This window comes from Salmo salar, chromosome ssa09 (genome assembly GCF_905237065.1).
Source record: "Salmo salar chromosome ssa09, Ssal_v3.1, whole genome shotgun sequence".
Classification (NCBI taxonomy): Eukaryota; Metazoa; Chordata; class Actinopteri; order Salmoniformes; family Salmonidae; genus Salmo; species Salmo salar.
The window spans coordinates 74,284,025-74,306,776 of record NC_059450.1 but is presented as its reverse complement, the minus strand read 5'-3'; the positions used below and the strand labels follow the sequence as shown (position 1 = coordinate 74,306,776).

Sequence of the window (22,752 nt, the reverse complement as noted above, 5' to 3'; positions counted from 1 at the left end):
TCAGCACATTCAACTATGTAAAGAAAAAAGTATTTAATAAGATTATTTCATTCATTCAGATCTAGGATGTGTTATTTTAGTGTTCACTTTATTTTTTTGAGCAGTATATATATATATATATATATATATATATTTATATCCCCCCTCTCTCTCTCTCTCTCTCTCTCTCTCTCTCTCTCAGGAGGTAGAAGATCTTCGGGATGCGAGGAGGTTCCAGCTGAAGATAGCTGAGCTCCACTCTGTTACCAGGAAGCTGGAGGACAGAAACACCCTGCTGGCAGATGAGAGGAATGAACTGGTGAGTAACACACACCTGCAGAAAATAACTTGGTGGATAACGGAACATTCTATGGGAACAATGAAGGGATGTTATGGAAATATGCAGGTATGTGAAAATAACTTTCTCTTTCTCCTTCCATTTCTCTCGCTCTCTCCTTCCATCTCTCCCTTCATCTGTCAGTTGAAGCGGGTGCGTGAGTCAGAGAGTCAGATGAAGCCACTCTTAGATAAATATAAGAGGATGTCGAAGAAGAACAATGATCACCTGCAGACTCTGCAGCGCATGGAGGAGAAACTCAAGAACCTCAGCAGAGAGAACGCAGAGATGGTGAGGGAACCAGACATAACCTTCTTGGTCTACTTTGCTTTTCTCCTTTCCTTGTCTCATCTCCTTCATGACTAGGGGAGGACGTTGATAAGTGTAACAGAAGTATAGGCTATGATTTGATATTTATGAATGGATTAAGAGGAACCACATTGTAGGGACCATGTGAAATGGAGGTCATCTAAGGAAAGGGCAAGAGCCCTACAAGAGATGTTAGGCAGTATCTGTGTCCATCAGTATCTGTGTCCATCAGTATCTGTGTCCATCAGTATCTGTGTCCATCAGTATCTCTGTCCATCAGTTTCTCTGTCCATCAGTATCTGTGTCCATCAGTATCTGTGTCCATCAGTATCTGTGTCAATCAGTATCTCTGTCAATCAGTATCTGTGTCAATCAGTATCTGTGTCCATCAGTATCTGTGTCCATCAATATCTCTGTCAATCAGTATCTCTGTCAATCAGTATCTCTGTCAATCAGTATCTGTGTCCATCAGTATCTGTGTCAATCAGTATCTGTGTCACTCAGTATTTGCATTTCTCCTTGATTACAAAGCCTCACTGCACAATTTAAAGTTATGAGTCACGGTTAAGGAAATCCTGTGTCTCTCTCTCTCTCTCAATTAGAGGTCGACCGATTATGATTTTTCAACGCCGATACCGGTGATTTTTATTATTATTATTATTATTATTTATTTGTAATAATGACAATTACAACAATACTGAATGAACACTTATTTTAACTTAATATAATACATCAATAAAATCAATTTAGCCTCAAATAAATAATGAAACATGTTCAATTTGGTTTAAATAATGCAAAACAAAGTGTTGGAGAAGAAAGTAAAAGTGCAATATGTGCCATGTAAAAAAGCTAACGTTTAAGTTCCTTGCTCAGAACATGAGAACATATGAAAGCTGGTGGTTCCTTTTAACATGAGTCTTCAATATTCCCAGGTAAGAAGTTTTAGGTTGTAGTTATTATAGGAATTATAGGACTATTTCTCTCTATACCATTTGTATTTCATATACCTTTGACTATTGGATGTTCTTATAGGCACTTTAGTCTTGCCAGTGTAACAATATAGCTTCCGTCCCTCTCCTCGCTCCTACCTGGGCTTGAACCAGGAACACATCGACAACAGCCACCCTCGAAGCAGCGTTACCCACGTAGAGGAAGGGGAAACAACTACTCCAAGTCTCGGAGCGAGTGACGTTTGAAACACTATGAGCGTGCACCCGGCTAACTAGCTAGCCATTTCACATCGGTTACACCAGCCTAATCTTGGGAGTTGACAGGCTTGAAGTCATAAACAGCTGGCAAAACAGCTGGCAAAACGCACGAAAGTGCTATTTTGAATGAATGCTTACGAGCCTGCTGCTGCCTACCACCGCTCAGTCAGACTGCTCTATCAAATCATAGACTTAATTATAACATAATAACACACAGAAATACAAGCCTTAGGTCATTAATATGGTAGAATCCGGAAACGATCATCTCGAAAACAAAACGTTATTCCTGTTACATTGCACAATCTTCAATGTTATGTCATAATTACGTAAAATTCTGGCAAATTAGTTCGCAACGAGCCAGGCGGCCCAAACTGTTGCATATACCCTGACTGCGTGCAATGAACGCAAAATGACACAATTTCACCTGGTTAATATTGCCTGCTAACCTGGATTTCTTTTAGCTAAATATGTAGGTTTAAAAATATATACTTCTGTGTATTGATTTTAAGAAAGGCATTGATGTTTATGGTTAGGAACAGTCGTGCAACGATTGTGCTTTTTTCGCAAATGCGCTTTTGTTAAATCATCCCCCGTTTGGCGAAGTCGGCTGTCTTTGTTATTAGGAAGAAATAGTCTTCACAGTTCGCAACGAGCCAGGCGGCCCAAACTGCTGCATGTACCCTGACTCTGTTTGCAAGAGAAGTGACACACTTTCCCTAGTTAAAAGAAATTCATGTTAGCAGGCAATATTAACTAAATATGCAGGTTTAAAAATATATACTTGTGTATTGATTTTAAGAAAGGCATTGATGTTTATGGTTGGAGCAACGTGTACCTAAGCGATTATATGCAACGCAGGACAGGCTAGATAAACTAGTAATATCATCAACCATGTGTAGTTAACTAGTGATTATGATTGACTGATTGTTTTTTATAAGATAAGTTTAATGCTAGCTAGCAACTTACCTTAGCTTCTTACTGCATTCGCGTAACCTCGTGGAGTGCAATGTAAAGCAGGTGGTTAGAGCGTTGGACTAGTTAACCGTAAGGTTGCAAGATTGAATCCCTGAGCTGACAAGGTAAAAATCTGTCGTTCTTCCCCTGAACAAGGCAGTTAACCCACCGTTCCTAGGCCGTCATTGAAAATAAGAATGTATTCTTAACTGACTTGCCTGGTTAAATAAAGGTCTAAAAAAAAAAATATATTTTAAAAAAATTTTAAAATAATAATCGGCCAAATCGGCGTCCAAAAATACCGATTTCCGATTGTTATGAAAACTTGAAATCGGCCCTAATTAATCGGCCATTCCGATTAATCGGTCGACCTCTACTCTCAATACTTCAATGCAATTCAAGGGGCTTTATTGGCATGGTGAAATGGATAAACCAAAGTGAAATAAACAATAAAGTCAACAGTAAATATTACACTCACAAGTTCCAAAATTTCAAATGTCATATGTCTATATACAGTGTTGTAATGATGTGCAAATAGATAAAGTAGAAAAGGGAAAATAAATAAGCATAAATATGGGTTGTATTTACAATGGTATTTGTTCTTCACTGGTTGCCCTTTTCTTGTGTCAACAGGTCACAAATCCTGCTGCTGAGATTGCACAGGGTGGTATTTCACCCAATAGATATGGGAGTTTATCAAAATTTGTGGGTCTGTGTAATCTGAGGGAAATATGTGTCTCTAATATGTTCATACATTGGGCAGGAGGTTAGGAAGTGCAGCTCAGTTTCCACCTCATTTTGTGGGCAGTGTGCACATAGCCTGTCTTTTCTTGAGAGCCAGGTGTGCCTACGGCGACCTTTCTCAATAGCAAGGCTATGCTCACTGAGTCTGTACATAGTCAAAGCTTTCCTTTTTTGGGGGGTCAGTCACAGTGGTCTGTTATTCTGCCACGGTGTACTCTCTGTTTAGGGCCAAATACAATTCTAGTTTGCTCAGTTTTTTTGTTAATTCATTCCAATGTGTCAAGTAATTATCTTTTTGTTTGCTCATGATTTGGTTGGGTCTAATTGTGTTGCTATCCTGGGGCTCTGTGGGGTGTGTTTGTGTTTGTGAACAGAGCACCAGGACCAGCTTGCTTAGGGGACTCTTCTCCAGGTTCATCCCTCTGTAGGTGATCGCTTTGTTATGGAAGGTTTGGGAATCGCTTCCTTTTAGGTGGTTGTAGAATTTAACGTCTCTTATCTGGATTTTGATAATTAGCGGGTATCGGCCTAATTCTGCTCTGCATGCATTATTTGGTGTTTTACGTTGTACACGGAGGAGATTGTTGCAGAATTCTGCATGCAGAAGTCTCAATTTGGTGTTTGTCCAGTTTTGTGAATTCTTCGTTGGTGAGTGGACCCCAGACCTCACAACCATAAAGGGCAATTGGTTCTATAACTGATTCAAGTATTTTTAGTCAGATCCTAATTGGTATGTGGAATTTTATGTTCCTTTTGATGGCATAGAAGGCCCTTCTTGCCTTGTCTCTCAGCTCATTCACAGCTTTGTGGAAGTTACCTGTGGCTCTGATGTTTAGGCCGAGGTATGTATAGTTTTTTGTATGCTCTAGGGCAACGGTGTCTAGATGGAATTTGTATTCGTGGTCCTGACAACTAGACCTTTTTTGGAACACCATTATTTTGGTCTTACTGAGATTTACTATCAGGGCTCGGGTCTGACAGAATCTGTGCAGAAGATCTAGGTGCTGCTGTAGGCCCTCCTTGGTTGGGGACAGAAGCACCAGATCATCAGCAGTAGACATTTGACTTCAGATTCTAGTAGGGTGAGGCTGGGTGTTGAATAGGGTGGGGCTTAAGCTGCATCCCTGTCTCAGCCCACGGCCCTGTGGAAAGAAATGTGTGTGTGGTTTTTGCCAATTTTAACCGTACATGTACATGGATTTTTTCCCCAAACACCACTTTCCATCAATTTGTATAGCAGACCCTCATGCCAAATTGAGTCAAAAGCTTTTTTGAAGTCAACGAAGCATCTCTCACTCTCTCTCTCTCCTGTCTCTCTTGACCTCACACTTGAGTCGCTGACCCCTGAGAATGTATCTCTCCTCACCTCCCTCTCTCTCTTTCCCACTTTCTCTCCCCCTTCTCCCTCCCCCCTCCCTCTCTCAGAAGGAGAATGTGCACTCTCGTTCCCAGCAGCCTCAGCCCCAGCAGCTGAAGAGGCCTACCTCACTGACAGACCTAAGTCAGGCCCACGAGGAACAGGAAGTAGAGTTCCTTAAGCTGCAGTTTGCCGAGCAACAAGGCATCATCGACGAGCTCACGCAGGTCAGGGAGACACTCTAACATCGACATTGCAGTTTACCTGATCTTTAAATCATCAGAACTTCCAAACAACAGGGCAATGACAGATCCTTATTGTAGTGATGAAATTAGTGAATATGGGCACCCGCCTAGCTCAAGGGTTCTTAAACAAATAGGCAGACATTTTCTTGTACTTTACTGCAGTACATTGAAACAGTGGATTAAAATGGCTGCCGTTAGGCTGAGTGTACTGTTGGGTAACATGTTGGTCCTGCCCTCCAGACCCTCTCGCCAGCCAGCCACTTACCACCCACTCTCTCTGCTCTAATCACTTTTAATCAGAGCCTGTTGCTAATTTACTCATTAGCACGGTGATGTTCTGCTGGCTCCTTGCTGCTGATCATAATTTTGGATCGCCCCAACATGTCCGGACCTGGGGGCAGATGTTGGATACACAATTCATTTTACCTTCTCTAACCCTGGTTGTTCCCATAAAGAATCCTACCCGTCTCACTTTTTACCGTGGCTGCATTTTGACGAGCCTAAATGAAATAGTATTCAGATTCTGTCCCCAGGATTCCACACACGGGACGATCGATGGCCTAGATTAGTACAATTAGTTTGTCAGGTTAAGGATCAGCCCCACATCAATCAGAGCCTTCTCATACAGAAACGATGCATGTTGTCTAAACTCAAAAGGCTAGAAATCCCAAGTTGCTCCTTTCTGCACAGGAACGTGACAGACTGATGCTCTGCAAAAAGAACCGAAGAAAACCCCTCAAGCTACCACCTAAAGTAAGACTACTACTCCCTCTACCATTCTGTGTGTTTGTGTGTGTTTTATAGTGTTTCTTTGTTGTGTTCTATGTCTCTTGTCACACACTGCTGGTCCAGCGGTGTTGTCAATAAGCAATAGACTCTTCTCATGATGCTGATGGGCTGGTTCTGTCTAATTGGGTCAGATGGGGCATGCGTGTGCATGCATAGGTTCCTAAGTGCGTGTGACTGTGTTTAATTGGGCTCAGATGGGGGAACAATGACACCTGTTTGGTAATCTCTTCCAAACTCAGTCAGAAGGAAAGGTAGATGAGGTGTTGATGATCAGGAGAGGATGAGCGGTCCTCGAGAGAGTTAGCAGAGTCGGTCATGTATGTTGCTAAGAGATTTAACACACTCCCTGCATCTATAACTGGAGCTGGTTACTGGGACTCTAACTGGGAATGGAACAGAACACACTTCCTGGGAGAGTCTGACTGGAATGGAAAAGTACAGTGCTGCTACCTCACAGGCCTGGTAACTATCTTAAAGAGGATTGGTGGATGCTAGTTAACACACCTCTGTGTCTGTCTGGTAAGTGGGTGACTGAGACAGCCCTGCCTCAGAGCTCAGTGCCAGAGGACAGTATAGTTCACCTTCGAGGATACTAGCTTTGTTGGGAGGTTTATAGTATAGCACCAGTATGTATGAGTATGTTTAGCTCGCCCTCTCCATCTCCTGCTTCATCTGTCTGTGTGTTATGGTCTGTCTCCATCTCCTGCTTCATCTGTCTGTGTGTTATGGTCTGTCTCCATCTCCTGCTTCATCTGTCTGTGTGTTATGGTCTGTCTCCATCTCCTGCTTCATCTGTCTGTGTTATGGTCTGTCTCCATCTCCTGCTTCATCTGTCTGTGTTATGGTCTGTCTCCATCTCCTGCTTCATCTGTCTGTGTGTTATGGTCTGTCTCCATCTCCTGCTTCATCTGTCTGTGTGTTGCTTCATCTGTCTTGGGTTGAGCGTGCAGAGATTAACACAGAGATAGGGAGGTTCTAGTCAGCAAACACGACTTTACTAGGCAATAAAATAAACATAACGGAATCAGGTAGGTTTGGCTCGGTCCTTCTTCTCAGCTTCTGCTCTGTCGGCCTCTCTGTTCTCCCCCGCGGTGTACCACAGTGCTTCTTTTATGTGGCCTCCACGGCTGGTTGGCACTTTCCCCTAATTACCTCTACTTGGAGCCATCCACGCAAGGGGGGCACAGTCAGTGATCAGGGTGACCTCCTCCCGAGGAGGTAATACTTGAGGGTGTCCAGTGCCCACTTCACGGTGAGGCACTCCTTCTCGACAATCGAGTACTTCTTCTCCCTCGGGAGGAGCTTCCTGCTGTGTCTGTCTGGACCAGGAGGTTTTTTGAGAAGTCCGGGGTGATGAGTACCTGGTGTGAACATAGCGCATCCTTTAGGGCCTGGAACACTGCCTCTGTGTCCTTTATCCATCGCACCGTCTGGGGTAGTCGTGTCTTCGTTAGGTCTGTGAGGGGAGAAGCTATTGCGGGCAAAGTTTGGTACAAATCGACTGTAGTAGTCAAATCAAATCAAATTAATTTATATAGCCCTTCGTACATCAGCTGATATCTCAAAGTGCTGTACAGAAACCCAGCCTAAAACCCCAAACAGCAAGCAATGCATGTGAATGAAGCACGGTGGCTAGGAAAAACTCCCTAGGAAAAACTCCCTAGAAAGGCCAAAAACCTAGGAAGAAACCTAGAGAGGAACCAGGCTATGAGGGGTGGCCAGTCCTCTTCTGGCTGTGCCGGGTGGATATTATAACAGAACATGGTCAAGATGTTAAATGTTCATAAATGACCAGCATGGTCAAATAATAATAATCATAGTAGTTGTCGAGGGTGCAACAAGCACGTCCGGTGAACAGGTCAGGGTTCCATAGCCGCAGGCAGAACAGTTGAAACTGGAGCAGCAGCACGGCCAGGTGGACTGGGGACAGCAAGGAGTCATCATGCCAGGTAGTCCTGAGGCATGGTCCTAGGGCTCAGGTCCTCCGAGAGAAAGAAAGAAAGAGAGAATTAGAGAGAGCATATTTAAATTCACACAGGACACCGGATAAGACAAGAGAAATACTCCAGATGTAACAGACTGACCCTAGCCCCCCGACACAAACTACTGCAGCATAAATACTGGAGGCTGAGACAGGAGGGGTCAGGAGACACTGTGGCCCCATCCGATGAAACCCCCCGGACAGGGCCAAACAGGCAGGATATAACCCCACCCACTTTGCCAAAGCACAGCCCCCACACCACTAGAGGGATGTCTCCAACCACCAACTTACCGTCCTAAGACAAGGCCGAGTATAGCCCACAAAGATCTCCGCCACGGCACAACCCAAGGGGGGGGGCGCCAACCCAGACAGGAAGACCACGTCAGTGACTCAGCCCACTCAAGTGACGCACCCCTCCCATGGACGGCATGGAAGAACACCAGTAAGCCAGTGACTCAGCCCCTGTAATAGGGTTAGAGGCAGAGAATCCCAGTGGAGAGAGGGGAACCGGCAAGGCAGAGACAGCAAGGGCGGTTCGTTGCTCCAGCCTTTCCGTTCACCTTCACACTCCTGGGCCAGACTATACTTAATCATAGGACCTACTGAAGAGATAAGTCTTCAGTAAAGACTTAAAGGACGACTGCTAACCCCAGGAATGACTTAATTCCTGCTAACCCCAGGAAGTCATTCCTGCTAACCCCAGGAATGACTTCACCTGCCTCTTGGTTCGGGGGACCGGCCATTTCCTAATGGCAGTGATTTTTTTTCTTTTTTCTTCTTGGGGCTTCACATTTCCCCACCCGATCTGATAGCCCAGGTACTCCACCTCGGCGTAGCCCAGCTTGCACTTGTGTGGGTTCGAGGTCAGCCCCGCATCCCTTAGCACATCCACCACTGCCTGTAACCTACAGAGATGGGACTCCCAACTGTCACTGTTCACAATTATGTCATCCAAATAAGCAGCAGCGTACTCACTGGGTGGGCACAGGACGCGGTCCATGAGTCACTGAAAGGTCGCTAGGGCCCCGTGGAGCCCAAAAGGAAGAACCCGGTAGTGGTATAACCCCCCTGGGATGGAGAAGGCTGTCTTCTCCCGGGAGGCCGCTGCCAGCAGCACCTGCCAGTACCCCTTCGTCAGGTCCAAGGTGCTGACGTATCTCTCCATCCCCAAGCGGTCAATCAGTTCATCCACCTGGAGCATGGGGTAGACGTCAAATTACTGACATCGTTCAGGCCCCCGAAGTCATTGCAAAAGCGGATGGTTCCGTCCGGTTTTGGTACCAGCACTAGGGCTAGACCACTCACTGTGGGACTCCTCCAGTACCCCCATCTCTAGCACTGTCGTCACTTCCCGTTGGACCGACCGCCCTCTCACATTTGAGTCCCTCATAATTCGCGGCCTGGTCGGCATTCAAATCGAAGTAGGGACTTGGGACTTCCCGGAGAGATAGGGTGCCAACAGTCTGGCCCACTTGGGCCATCTTTCCCTCTGCGTCGTCCTCTCGAAGGTGCACAAATACACCTCCACATTATCTTCCTCCATTAACTTAACCAGGAACTGATTCGGGCCAGACTCCTGAGCCGTCCCAGCGTTCAACTGGGCTACCTCCGCTACCAGTCTGAGGTTTTGTTGGTTCTGCTCCTCCAGCGCTTGCTCCTGGAGAGCCTGTTGCTTCTGCTGGCTGAGGATAATCTGAGCCACCAGTTCCTCCATGGTAATCTCCGTACGCTCGACCCGCACAGCACCCAAAGCTACTGAGATGCCCGCATTCTCCTCCATATGTGGTAAACCGTGGGGTGTTGGGTTGAGCGTGCAGAGATTAACACAGAGACAGGGAGGTTCTAGTCAGCAAACACGACTTTACTAGGCAATAAAATAAACATAACGGAATCAGGTAGGTTTGGCTCGGTCCTTCTTCTCAGCTTCTGCTCTGTCGGCCTCTCTGTTCTCCCCCGCGGTGTACCACAGTGCTTCTTTTATGTGGCCTCCACGGCTGGTTGGCACTTTCCCCTAATTACCTCTACTTGGAGCCATCCGTGTCGGGGTGCCCAGCCCGTGTACTCCCAGCAGAGGGAGGCAACGTCACAGCACCTACCTCTCCTCTATTACCAACCCCCGAGGTAGATACCACAGTCTGTGTTTCAAATAGTCTTCTCTCCTATTGCTTTTGTGTATGTGTGTGTGTAAATCAATATTTTACAGCTCATCACTCCCTTTTTCTTTCCCCTTCTCTCTCTCCTTCTCTCTCTCTCTCTCCATCCTCCTCCCTCCCCCACTCTATCCTTCTCCCTCGCTCCTCCTCCTCCCTCTCTCTCTATCTCTCCAGAGGCATGTTGTGGAGACATATTTTGGATTTGATGAGGAGTCTGTGGACTCTGAGACGTCGTCTCTGACCTCTTACAACACTGACCTCACAGACTTCACCCCTGCCACGCCCGAGGAGGACCTGGAGGACGTAAGTGTGTGTGTGCTGACCATGTCGCTACCCGGTCCTCTGTAGTTTAGTTGGTAGAGCATGGCTCTTGCAATGCCAGGATAGTGGGTTAAATTCCCTGGACCAACCATGCGTAAAATGTATACACGCATGACTGTAAGTCGCTTTGGATAAAAGCGTCTGCTATATGGCATGTTATGTATTGTATTCATTCCCCAGGGTGTCTCTCGTGAAGAGTCAGAGCTGCGCTTCAGACAGCTGACCAGAGAGTACCAGGCTCTCCAGCGGGCCTACGCCCTTCTACAGGAACAGACTGGGGGGTCACACGATGCTGAGAGAGAGGCCAGGGTGAGTAGCTTTAACCTTTAACCCCTACACCGTATAACCCCTAACACGTACCCTCCTACAGGACAGACTGGTGGAGTGGGGGGGCCGCACAACAGTGAGAGAGAGGCCAGGGTCAGTAGCTTTAACCTTTAACCCCTACAGCCTGCCCCTGATATCCCTCATTAGACTCCTGATGTGCCCATCACTGTCTCAAAACATGAGCTTTTGCCAAGAGGAGTACAAGAACAATGTTTTTCTATCTTAGCAGGTTGCAGGGTGTGCAGGTTAATGTTCTATCTTAACAGGCTGCAGGGTGTGCAGGTTAATGTTCTATCTTAGCAGGTTGCAGGGTGTGCAGGTTAATGTTCTATCTTAACAGGCTGCAGGGTGTGCAGGTTAATGTTCAATCTTAACAGGCTGCAGGGTGTGCAGGTTGATGTTCTTCTATCTTAACAGGCTGCAGGGTGTGCAGGTTGATGTTCTATCTTAGCAGGCTGCAGGGTGTGCAGGTGAATGTTCTATCTTAGCAGGTTGCAGGGTGTGCAGGTTAATGTTCTATCTTAACAGGCTGCAGGGTGTGCAGGTTGATGTTCTATCTTAGCAGGCTGCAGGGTGTGCAGGTTGATGTTCTATCTTAGCAGGCTGCAGGGTGTGCAGGTTGATGTTCTATCTTAGCAGGCTGCAGGGTGTGCAGGTTGATGTTCTATCTTAGCAGGCTGCAGGGTGTGCAGGTTAATGTTCAATCTTAACAGGCTGCAGGGTGTGCAGGTTGATGTTCTTCTATCTTAACAGGCTGCAGGGAGTGCAGGTTGATGTTCTATCTTAGCAGGCTGCAGGGTGTGCAGGTTAATGTTCTATCTTAGCAGGTTGCAGGGTGTGCAGGTTAATGTTCTATCTTAGCAGGTTGCAGGGTGTGCAGGTTAATGTTCTATCTTAACAGGCTGCAGGGTGTGCAGGTTGATGTTCTTCTATCTTAGCAGGCTGCAGGGTGTGCAGGTTGATGTTCTTCTATCTTAACAGGCTGCAGGGTGTGCAGGTTGATGTTCTATCTTAACAGGCTGCAGGGTGTGCAGGTTGATGTTCTATCTTAACAGGCTGCAGGGTGTGCAGGTTGATGTTCTTCTATCTTAACAGGCTGCAGGGAGTGCAGGTTGATGTTCTATCTTAGCAGGCTGCAGGGTGTGCAGGTGAATGTTCTATCTTAGCAGGTTGCAGGGTGTGCAGGTTAATGTTCTATCTTAACAGGCTGCAGGGTGTGCAGGTTGATGTTCTATCTTAGCAGGCTGCAGGGTGTGCAGGTTAATGTTCAATCTTAACAGGCTGCAGGGTGTGCAGGTTGATGTTCTTCTATCTTAACAGGCTGCAGGGTGTGCAGGTTGATGTTCTATCTTAGCAGGCTGCAGGGTGTGCAGGTGAATGTTCTATCTTAGCAGGTTGCAGGGTGTGCAGGTTAATGTTCTATCTTAACAGGCTGCAGGGTGTGCAGGTTGATGTTCTATCTTAGCAGGCTGCAGGGTGTGCAGGTTAATGTTCTATCTTAACAGGCTGCAGGGTGTGCAGGTTAATGTTCAATCTTAACAGGCTGCAGGGTGTGCAGGTTGATGTTCTTCTATCTTAACAGGCTGCAGGGAGTGCAGGTTGATGTTCTATCTTAGCAGGCTGCAGGGTGTGCAGGTGAATGTTCTATCTTAGCAGGTTGCAGGGTGTGCAGGTTAATGTTCTATCTTAGCAGGTTGCAGGGTGTGCAGGTTAATGTTCTATCTTAACAGGCTGCAGGGTGTGCAGGTTGATGTTCTTCTATCTTAGCAGGCTGCAGGGTGTGCAGGTTGATGTTCTTCTATCTTAACAGGCTGCAGGGTGTGCAGGTTGATGTTCTATCTTAACAGGCTGCAGGGTGTGCAGGTTGATGTTCTATCTTAACAGGCTGCAGGGTGTGCAGGTTGATGTTCTATCTTAACAGGCTGCAGGGTGTGCAGGTTGATGTTCTATCTTAACATGCTGCAGGGTGTGCAGGTTGATGTTCTATCTTAACAGGCTGCAGGGTGTGCAGGTTGATGTTCTATCTTAGCAGGCTGCAGGGTGTGCAGGTTGATGTTCTATCTTAGCAGGCTGCAGGGTGTGCAGGTTGATGTTCTATCTTAACAGGCTGCAGGGTGTGCAGGTTAATGTTCTATCTTAGCAGGTTGCAGGGTGTGCAGGTTAATGTTCTATCTTAACAGGCTGCAGGGTGTGCAGGTTAATGTTCTATCTTAACAGGCTGCAGGATGTGCAGGTTGATGTTCTACCTTAACAGGCTGCAGGGAGTGCAGGTTGATGTTCTATCTTAGCAGGCTGCAGGGTGTGCAGGTTGATGTTCTATCTTAGCAGGTTGCAGGGTGTGCAGGTTAATGTTCTATCTTAGCAGGTTGCAGGGTGTGCAGGTTAATGTTCTATCTTAGCAGGTTGCAGGGTGTGCAGGTTAATGTTCTATCTTAACAGGCTGCAGGGTGTGCAGGTTAATGTTCTTCTATCTTAACAGGCTGCAGGGTGTGCAGGTTGATGTTCTATCTTAGCAGGTTGCAGGATGTGCAGGTTAATGTTCTTCTATCTTAGCAGGCTGCAGGGTGTGCAGGTTAATGTTCTATCTTAGCAGGCTGCAGGGTGTGCAGGTTAATGTTCTTCTATCTTAACAGGCTGCAGGGTGTGCAGGTTGATGTTCTATCTTAGCAGGTTGCAGGGTGTGCAGGTTAATGTTCTATCTTAGCAGGTTGCAGGGTGTGCAGGTTAATGTTCTATCTTAGCAGGCTGCAGGGTGTGCAGGTTAATGTTCTATCTTAGCAGGCTGCAGGATGTGCAGGTTGATGTTCTACCTTAACAGGCTGCAGGGAGTGCAGGCTTTTGTTCCAGCCCAGCACTAACTCACCTGATTGAACTGACTTGACTCTGGTCTCTGATTGGCTATTTTTGCCTTCCCCCAGAACCGTGAGCAGCTGCTGGCGGACCTGATTGGGTGCCAGGCGAAGATCGCCGACCTGGAGAAGGCATTGGCTGAGAGGGGGCAGGTAAAAGAGGAAAAGGGCGGGGAGAAGACTGGGAGGTCCCTGGCTGCTCCGCTCTCATTGGCCCTGCTGCTTGTGTGTCTTGGGGCTTTGCTTTTGGCCTGGCGCTACGGCTACGCCGACCGGATCTGCCGCAGGATCCTGTGATGTCATTCTGATGATGTCACAACTCTGCCCTGTGTGTGTGCTCCACTGTCGTTGACAGTATTTTAATGTATATGGTCTATTTTCTCTGGAAAAGATCATCAGGATTTATGTCCTCATGATCATGAGAAAACTAATTGAATGATTCGTCCTCATGCTAAACAAATCAGACAGTCATATCAAATTGTACCTAGCATTTACCAATATGACAAATATGAAGAAACAAGGTTAATGAAAATATATCTATACTGTATTGTCTTAATTCTGTCACATTATGTGGAAATCATCTTCAATCAGTTCCTCTGTAAAGATATATCAATTAGATTATTTCCTTGTATAAGTAATGATATTTGTAAAATCAGAGTGAAATCCATTTTGAGAAGTGTATATGGATTTTGGGGTCAAAACAAAACAAATGCACCATGATGCAAATCCCATAGATTGTTCAATCTTCTTTTTGATTGCTCAGCCTGATATCAATAGACTGAATAGATCTAATACCGAGCAGCGTTTCACAGAGGTCAGAACTCATAGCATCCTCCATCATTCTCTGGTACCTGTTGCATGCCTCACATTTACTGCATGTTGCCTGTTTGTGTCACTGTGGCATTGTTGCACTTTCTGTTGCACTGCTCTCACCTCTGGTGCCTCAATATTCCTGAATCTCTGTTCAGCATGCTGTTCAATGTACCAATGCAGATTTCTGAGCACATTTCTCTGTATTTCTGGTCATTCTGGTGGCGGACTTTCTCTCTGTTGCTTTTTGGCTCAATAAAACCATGTTACAGCAATATCTTGTGTGTTTAACTTGTGGTTGCAGGCATGTGTGCTCACTATTTGAATGCATTTTTTCACTTATTTTGGGCTTGTGGGTCTCAGTTCAGAAACGGACAGTTTGGGCTAGGACTCACCCGGTGTGGCTGAATCTCTTTGGGTTGAGGTGCTCATGCATGTACATTGTACAGTATCCCCTATGGGTACAGTATCCCCTATGGGTACAGTATCCCCTATGGGTGGCAAGGTGCTCTTATCTCCCTTATCATTCTGTGTTGTGATACTTGAGTTTTTCTCTGAGGTGTGTGTGACCGTATGTTTCTCCAGGACTCTAAGTGGGTGGAGGAGAAGCAGTACCTCATCAGGACCAATCAGGAGCTCCACGACAAGGTAAGGTACCTCCTACGCCTCTGTCACTCAACACCGTCCTGTGAGCCATCTGGAAGGGAAGGACACTAGGATAGGGAGCGTTTGAGTGTATACTTTTATTAAATACATGGTTTATCTAATGTGGCGGGAAATACAAAAATGTGTGTGTGTAGATGTGTGTGTTACAGCAAGCTGAGTGGAAGCTGCAGGCGGCGGTGCAGGACACGAGGGACCAGAATGAGCTGCTGGAGTTCAGAGTGCTAGAGCTGGAAGTAAGAGAGTGCACCATCAAACTGTCCCCAGGGGGCGACACCGGTCTCCAGTCCCCACGCAAGACCTACATACAGTGACCAAAACACACACACACACACACAAGCGTGCTCGTAGCAGAGGAGGCTGGTGGGAGGAGCTATAGGAGGACGGGCTCATTGTAATGGAATATATGGAATGGCATCAAACACACGCAAAAAAAATGTGTTGGATTCCGTTACATAATTCCATTCCAGCCATTACAGTGAGCGCATCCTCCTATAGCTCCTCCCACCAGCCTCCTGTGGCGCTTAGTACAGCGTACACACGCGCGCACACAAACATACACACTACTGTGCCTCGACCCATTGTATGTACCTTGTATTCTGACCGCCTTACCATCCCCACTGAACTGGAAAAGTTTATTTTTTTAAATTGAAAGATGTACAAGAATGCTGTCTTTAGTGAGATGAATATAATTTTGAATGGAATAAAATGTGTTCAAGTTCACCATCCGCCCATCTTTGTTCATTTGTCTCCTCCTTGCATGTAGTTGTTCTTAAGTTTCTTTATGTTCATTAAAAAGGCAGTCGTATGCACAACATTCAAATCATCAGGCACACGTGTCCTAGATCTCTTGATTGTTATCCATAATAGAAGATTATCGACTGCATGGCTTTCCTCCTTTCAGGTTCTGCCTCCATCAACTGATGTAGGATATCTTTAATGAGCTCTTTCATATACTTTTTTAGAGTATCTTTCATAGTATCCTTTTTTCTATCAAACATGATGACTTCATTGGAGATACTAGATCACTTCAAGAAGGTATCAAAGAAACTCGTAATGCACACATAAGAATGGGTTGATTGGACCCAAAGAGCCACTCAGTCACTTAAACTCCTCCATTTGAACTCCCAGAGTATGTTTTAAAACCCTATTACTTTGGTTTGCGTTTTAAATCATGTTTCTCCACCTAACTCATTTGGACAGATCCTGAGCATGCTATCCTCATCATGTAAGTACTGTACATCATTAATTTCAGTTCCCAACCATGACCCATTCAGTTCAGTTTCCGACCCATTCAGTTCAGTTCCCAAACCTGACCCGTTCAGTTCCCAACCATGACCCATTCAGTTCAGTTCGCAACCCTGACCCGTTCAGTTCCCGACCCATTCAGTTCAGTTCCCAACCATGACCCATTCAGTTCAGTTTCCGACCCATTCAGTTCAGTTCCCAAACCTAACCCGTTCAGTTCCCAACCATGACCCATTCAGTTCAGTTCCCAACCCTGACCCGTTCAGTTCCCGACCCATTCAGTTCAGTTCCCAACCATGACCCATTCAGTTCAGTTCCCGACCCATTCAGTTCAGTTCCCAACCATGACCCATTCAGTTCAGTTCCGACCCATTCAGTTCAGTTCCCAACCATGACCCATTCAGTTCAGTTCCCGACCCATTCAGTTCAGTTCCCAACCCTGACCCATTCAGTTCAGTTCCTGACCCATTCAGTTCAGTTCCCAACCCTGACCCATTCAGTTCAGTTCCTGACCCATTCAGTTCAGTTCCCAACCCTGACCCATTCAGTTCAGTTCCCAACCCGTTCAGTTTCCGACCCATTCAGTTCAGTTCCCAAACCTGACCTGTTCAGTTCCCAACTCTAACCCATTCAGTTAATTTCCTGACCCATTCAGTTCCTGACCCATTCAGTTCCCGACCCATTCAGTTCAGTTCCCAACCCGTTCAGTTCAGTTTCCGACCCATTCAGTTCAGTTCCCAAACCTGACCTTTTCAGTTCCCAACCCTGACCCATTCAGTTCATTTCCCGACCCATTCAGTTCCTGACCCATTCAGTTCAGTTCCCAACCCTGACCCGTTCAGTTCCCAACCCTGACCCGTTCAGTTCCCAACCCTGACCCGTTCAGTTCCCAACCCTGAACCGTTCAGTTCCCAACCCTGACCCGTTCAGTTCAGTTCTCAACCCTGACCCGTTCTGTTCAGTTCCCGACCCATTCAGTTCAGTTCCCAACCCTGACCAGTTCAGTTCTCAACCCTGACCCGTTCCGTTCTCAACCCTGAGCCGTTCAGTTCAGTTCCCAACCCTGACCAGTTCAGTTCCTGACCCATTCAGTTCAGTTCCCAACCCTGACCAGTTCAGTTCTCAACCCTGACCCGTTCCGTTCGCAACCCTGACCCATTCAGTTCAGTTCCCAACCCTGACCCATTCACTATCAGTCTCACACACCAGTCTACCCAACCAGAATATTAGTTGTGACAGTACTGTCCCCTTTAGAGGGCTGGCTGTTGTGGTCTGTAAATTAGACTGGGAGGACTGTTTGTGAGTGTGTAGATGTGTGTGTGAATGAGGGCTGGGTTAACTCTACTTGTTGTCCATTAGGAGAGGGAACACAGGCTTCCAGCCATGGGATTCCACATGACTACGTTCCCAGAGAACAGCAACAGTGCTCTGCAGATCTTCTGTCACCAGGAGGGCATCAAGGTAACACAACCACACACATTCTCCCTCTCGCAGCGTATGTAAACTGGATGTGTAATCCCTCTTTAGGACGTGGTTATTCCAGATCTGATGAAGAAACTGGATATCCTGGGAGATAATGGGGTGAGTTTACACTCTCTCCACTGTTCCTAATACTCTCAATAAAATGATCTTACTAAAATTCACAATGCTATTTTCTCCTTCAATTTAAACCTTAATAAATACTTTTATCCCTCCCCGATCCTCTATTTCCATTTCCTGTCTCTTCTTCGTCTCCAGAACTTGCGTAACGAGGAGCAGATTGTTGTCATCCAGGCGGGGACGGTTCTGTCAATGTGTGAGAAGGTCAGTCTCTCCTCCTTCTCCAACAACACTGGAACATTGTTACATTGTGGGAGGCAACCCATCTGCCTCCTCTTCCTCCTTCTCCTCCTCTTCCTCCTCCTCCTCCTTCTCTATCTCCTCCTCTTCTTCATCCTCCTCTTCCTCCTCCTCCTCCTCCTCTATCTCCTCCTTCTCCTCTTCCTCCTTCTCTTTCTCCTCCTCCTCTTCCTCATCCTTCTCCTCTTCCTCCTTCTCGTCTTCCTCCTCCTTCTCATCTTCTTCCTCCTCTTTCTTCTTCTCTTCAACTATTCCTCCTCCTCTTTCTTATTTTCCTCTTCCACCTCCTTCTCCTCCTTCTCGTCTTTCTCCTCCTTTCCTTCTCCTTCTCCTCTTCCTCCTCCTCCTTATCTCTGAGCCTGCCTCTTACACCTACTGGTCCATTATCTACTGAGTATTTAACTGTACCGTATGTGTTGAGTGTCTCTCTCCCTCTGTCTGTCTCTCTCTCTCTCCCTCCCTCCATAGTGGTTAAAACAAATAGACGGCACAAAGGCAGCCTTGACCCAGAAGATGATTGACCTGGAGAATGAGACGGTGAGAGACCCCAAAAACATCTGACCAAGTATCAGTGGTTTTTCACTGTTTCTGACATGACGCAATTGTCATGGTGATGCAATGTGATTCCCCCGTGATGTGATTTCATATCCTGTGTTGTGCTGTGGCTGTTCCAGGACCAGTTCTGTAAGCAGAAGGGTTTCATGGAGGAGGAGCTGGACTACAGGAAGCAGGCCCTGGATCAGGCCTACATGGTACGAGGGTTACTCTACAGCTGTCTTCTGCTTGTAGGAACATGGGTGGTAGTCCTCAGTTGGTAGAGCATGGAACTTGAAGTTGCAATGCCAGGATGGTGGGTTAGATTCCCGGAAACACCTGTTTGTAAAACATATGCACGCATCACTGTAAGTCGCTTTGGTTAGAAGCGTCTGCTAAATGGCATATATTGTATTATAATTATATATTACAATAGTCATTATATTATCAAGATGTCATGCAATAGTTTCATAAAGTATATGTTTTAGACCTAGATCTAGACCTACTGTCAGTCCTCTAAATGATGTAAACCCATCAAACATCACTAACCCACAGACCAAACCCTGCTGTGTTGTCGGGATACTGCATCTTCTACCTCAATGAACCCGTGTTTGCACTGGGTACTAAAGGACAGAAAGAGACACACCCTACTGGCTGGGGAGAATGGCTGTGTATTAACTGTTCAGACACATCCTACTGGCTGGGGAGAATGGCTGTGTATTAACTGTTCAGACACATCCTACTGGCTGGGGAGAATGGCTGTGTATTAACTGTTCAGACACATCCTACTGGCTGGGGAGAATGGCTGTGTATTAACTGTTCAGACACATCCTACTGGCTGGGGAGAATGGCTGTGTATTAACTGTTCAGACACATCCTACTGGCTGGGGAGAATGGCTGTGTATTAACTGTTCAGACACATCCCTAACGATCCCGAGACAGGACGTGTAGTGATTCCCTCAGTGAAGTGTGTAATTGTAATGAGAAGGTGTATCAAGAGGAACTACACGTAGACTAGAGATGTGTGGATGTCCCCAGTACAGAGAAGAGGCATGAACAGCCTGTATGTTTTACATTCTTCCCCTCTCTAACTTGACAACAACAAGAGTATCTAGCACTCACCACCATTTACTCATTTGATTCAGTGTGTGTTTTTGTGTTTTTAGTTCCACTTTATACAGTGTCAATAGAAGCATGTATTTACATGGTCACTACACTGACATTATAAGCCGTAAACAGGCGTTAGAGTTGTAAGAACTATGTAACAAAGTGGACTTAGTACCTACACTGTAGTTACCATGAAATTACCATGAAAAACACACCATTGTAGTGACACTAGATATAAAGCGGAACAGTGTTTTCCATCGCGGCCATGATCACAGTGGCGTACCTGTGTATGTGGCTGTATGGCAGAGGATCGCAGAGCTGGAGGCTACTCTGTATAGTGCTCTGCAGCAGGAGCCGGGGGGCCGTGCGGTCGCAGAGTCTCTGTCGGACAGGCAGCGGGAGGAGCTGGGGCTAGCCGTGGACAAACTGCGGAGACAGATACTCAGGCAGAGCCGCCAGTATGACAGTCAGATCTTACAGGAGCGCATGGAGCTCCTACAGCATGCCCAGCAGGTAAGGAAAAGCCTTAACCTGCCGCCGCCACAGAGCAAAGATGCGGTATCCCTCCTGCTTGTGTGTGTGTGTTTGTGTTTCCTTGTATTTTGTGTATTCCACCAAACCTCAACATTTCACAGAAGTCCTATCCTTATTCTATTAGTCTTTATGCTCCTAACCTCAACATGACACTACTAACCTCAACATGACACTACTAACCTCAACACAACACTCCTAACCTCAACACGACACTCCTAACCTCAACATGTCGCTCCTAACCTCAACATGACACTCCTAACCTCAACACGACACTCCTAACCTCAACATGACGCTCCTAACCTCAACACGACACTCCTAACCTCAACATGACACTCCTAACCTCAACACGACACTCCTAACCTCAACACGGCACTCCTAACCTCAACATGACGCTCCTAACCTCAACACGACACTCCTAACCTCAACACGACACTCCTAACCTCAACACGACACTCCTAACCTCAACACGACACTCCTAACCTCAACATGACACTCCTAACCTCAACATGACACTCCTAACCTCAACACGACACTCCTAACCTCAACACTCCTTGCTTCAGAAACTAACCATCAACTGTCTAATCAATAACACAATAGGAGTTTACTAAAGACATCAATTATAATAGAACATTCTCCATAACCGACTCTTCATTGGTCTCTCCTCCACCAGCCCTGCTGGGTGCAATACAGGATCTCAACCTAATCCCGTCCCCCAAAAACAGCTATTTTCCAGGCCCTGCCTCTCCTCTGGCTGACTCAGCCTCCCGTGGTTATGATCTAAGCAGCTTTTAGGGTTCAGGTCAGCCACGAGAATGTGATCAGTGTGGTTCCAGTGTTTCTAGTGTTTCATACTTACCAGTGGACTGGTTTGCTTCCAGTGAAGGTTTTGGATTTCACGCTTGTCTGAGTCTGTCTCATACAGGGTTTAAAGGAGAGGAAAGGAGCAATGGAAGTGTGCATGTGTGTGTAGCCAGGACCAAAGGTCAGTCAACAAATCAGCTCATGTGGTCTGAACAAAGATTCACCATTGTTCCACTTGCTCGTTGTCATGACAGCATGATTTTTTTTTATTTGACGCTCTGCAACAGCTGCCATGGTAACATGGGAGTAGGGCAACTTCTGGGAATACATGTGGAAAGGGTTGTCACTTTCATTAGCAACTGTTTAACAACCACAACCATGTATTTGTTCTACTTGTAAACTATAATACAGAGCCTGTGGTCAGTAGGAGGTTGACCTCCTTAACCATATGTTCTGTGTTATTTGCCTTACAGAGAATAAGACAGTTGGAAGGTATGATTGACATGCAAAAGAGACAAGTCAAAGAAATTGAAGAAAAGGTATATATGTAATTTCGCTCTCTGCCTAAGAAACATCTATGTATGTGATGTGGGCACAGGTGGCTAGTGGAACCTAATTTGGGGAGGATGGGCTCATAGTAATGGCTGGAAGGAAACAAAATGAATGGTATCAAACACATGGAATGGTATCAAACACATGGTACCACTCTATTCACTTCATTCCAACTATTATTATAAGCCATCCTCCCTTCACCAGCCTCCTGTGGTTCTGGGTCATGTGAGCGGGCAGTAGGACTCTTCAGTTAGAATTCTGAACAGTAACATGTCTTCTTCTCTCCTTTTTTTTAACATTCTTTAACATTATTATGATTTGTTTAGTTCTTCTTCCTCTTTTTGTTTTTCTCTCTAGCTTTTATTATTGGGCCTTAATGACACTGACACGGATCGACATCAGGTAATGGCACAGAGCTACGCAACCTCCCTAATACTGTGTAATAACATTGATGATGCTGACGATCATTTGTCTGTTTCCTCAGGTGCTAAGGCGCTCAGGTGGAGAGTGAGGAAGAAACACACGTTTGTTTTTTTAAAGCGTTTTTTAGATGGTTCACAAACCTTATGTCTTTTTTGATAAACATGCACTTTTAACCTGGGATGCAAAACATAACAAAACCATGACTTTGAAAAGTGAACAAATACCAGAGACATATAACGAGAGGTATATCAGTGTTTTTTTATAGAAAGGAAGCCTCGCCTACCATTTCTGGAAGTGGAACAATTAGCCAAACTCTAACGTGAGTTCTATAAAGCATAAACATTGTGACTGAAACACTGAAGCTGGTCAATAAGGACAACATTGATTGAGACAGTGCCTCAGATGAATTTAGAGACAGTGCCTCAGATGAATTTAGAGACAGTGCCTCAGATGAATTTAGAGACAGTGCCTCAGATGAATTTAGAGACAGTGCCTCAGATGAATTTAGAGACAGTGCCTCAGATGAATTTAGAGACAGTGCCTCAGATGAATTTAGAGACAGTGCCTCAGATGAATTTAGAGACAGTGCCTCAGATGAATTTGGGAACCACACAACGAAAGAGTGCAATTGGAGAGGAGGGAGAAAGAGGAGGAGAGGAAGAAGAAGAAGAAGGGGGAAAGATGGGGA

At 45.9% G+C, this 22,752-nt stretch overlaps 1 protein-coding gene across 2 annotated transcripts in view; it reads left to right on the top strand.

Annotated features, from left to right (window-relative positions):
• LOC106611901 (janus kinase and microtubule-interacting protein 1) overlaps positions 1 to 22,734 on the top strand; it is a 55,661-nt gene extending 32,927 nt beyond the window's left edge. The window contains exons 6-23 of one of the 2 annotated variants that reach the window (XM_014212557.2): positions 182 to 298; positions 461 to 607; positions 4,957 to 5,115; positions 5,824 to 5,886; positions 10,231 to 10,359; positions 10,558 to 10,686; positions 13,623 to 13,706; positions 14,949 to 15,011; positions 15,164 to 15,262; positions 17,634 to 17,735; positions 17,802 to 17,855; positions 18,012 to 18,077; positions 18,582 to 18,650; positions 18,788 to 18,865; positions 20,061 to 20,267; positions 21,563 to 21,628; positions 21,999 to 22,043; positions 22,126 to 22,734. In XM_014212557.2, coding sequence (XP_014068032.1) covers positions 182 to 298; positions 461 to 607; positions 4,957 to 5,115; positions 5,824 to 5,886; positions 10,231 to 10,359; positions 10,558 to 10,686; positions 13,623 to 13,706; positions 14,949 to 15,011; positions 15,164 to 15,262; positions 17,634 to 17,735; positions 17,802 to 17,855; positions 18,012 to 18,077; positions 18,582 to 18,650; positions 18,788 to 18,865; positions 20,061 to 20,267; positions 21,563 to 21,628; positions 21,999 to 22,043; positions 22,126 to 22,152 — 1,704 coding nt within the window. In that variant the 3' untranslated portion in view covers positions 22,153 to 22,734. Of the gene's footprint in view, positions 1 to 181; positions 299 to 460; positions 608 to 4,956; positions 5,116 to 5,823; positions 5,887 to 10,230; positions 10,360 to 10,557; positions 10,687 to 13,622; positions 13,707 to 14,948; positions 15,012 to 15,163; positions 15,263 to 17,633; positions 17,736 to 17,801; positions 17,856 to 18,011; positions 18,078 to 18,581; positions 18,651 to 18,787; positions 18,866 to 20,060; positions 21,525 to 21,562; positions 21,629 to 21,998; positions 22,044 to 22,125 lie in introns of those variants that run through there. The other variant, XM_014212556.2, reaches the window with a different exon arrangement.
• Positions 22,735 to 22,752: the final 18 nt, after the last annotated feature.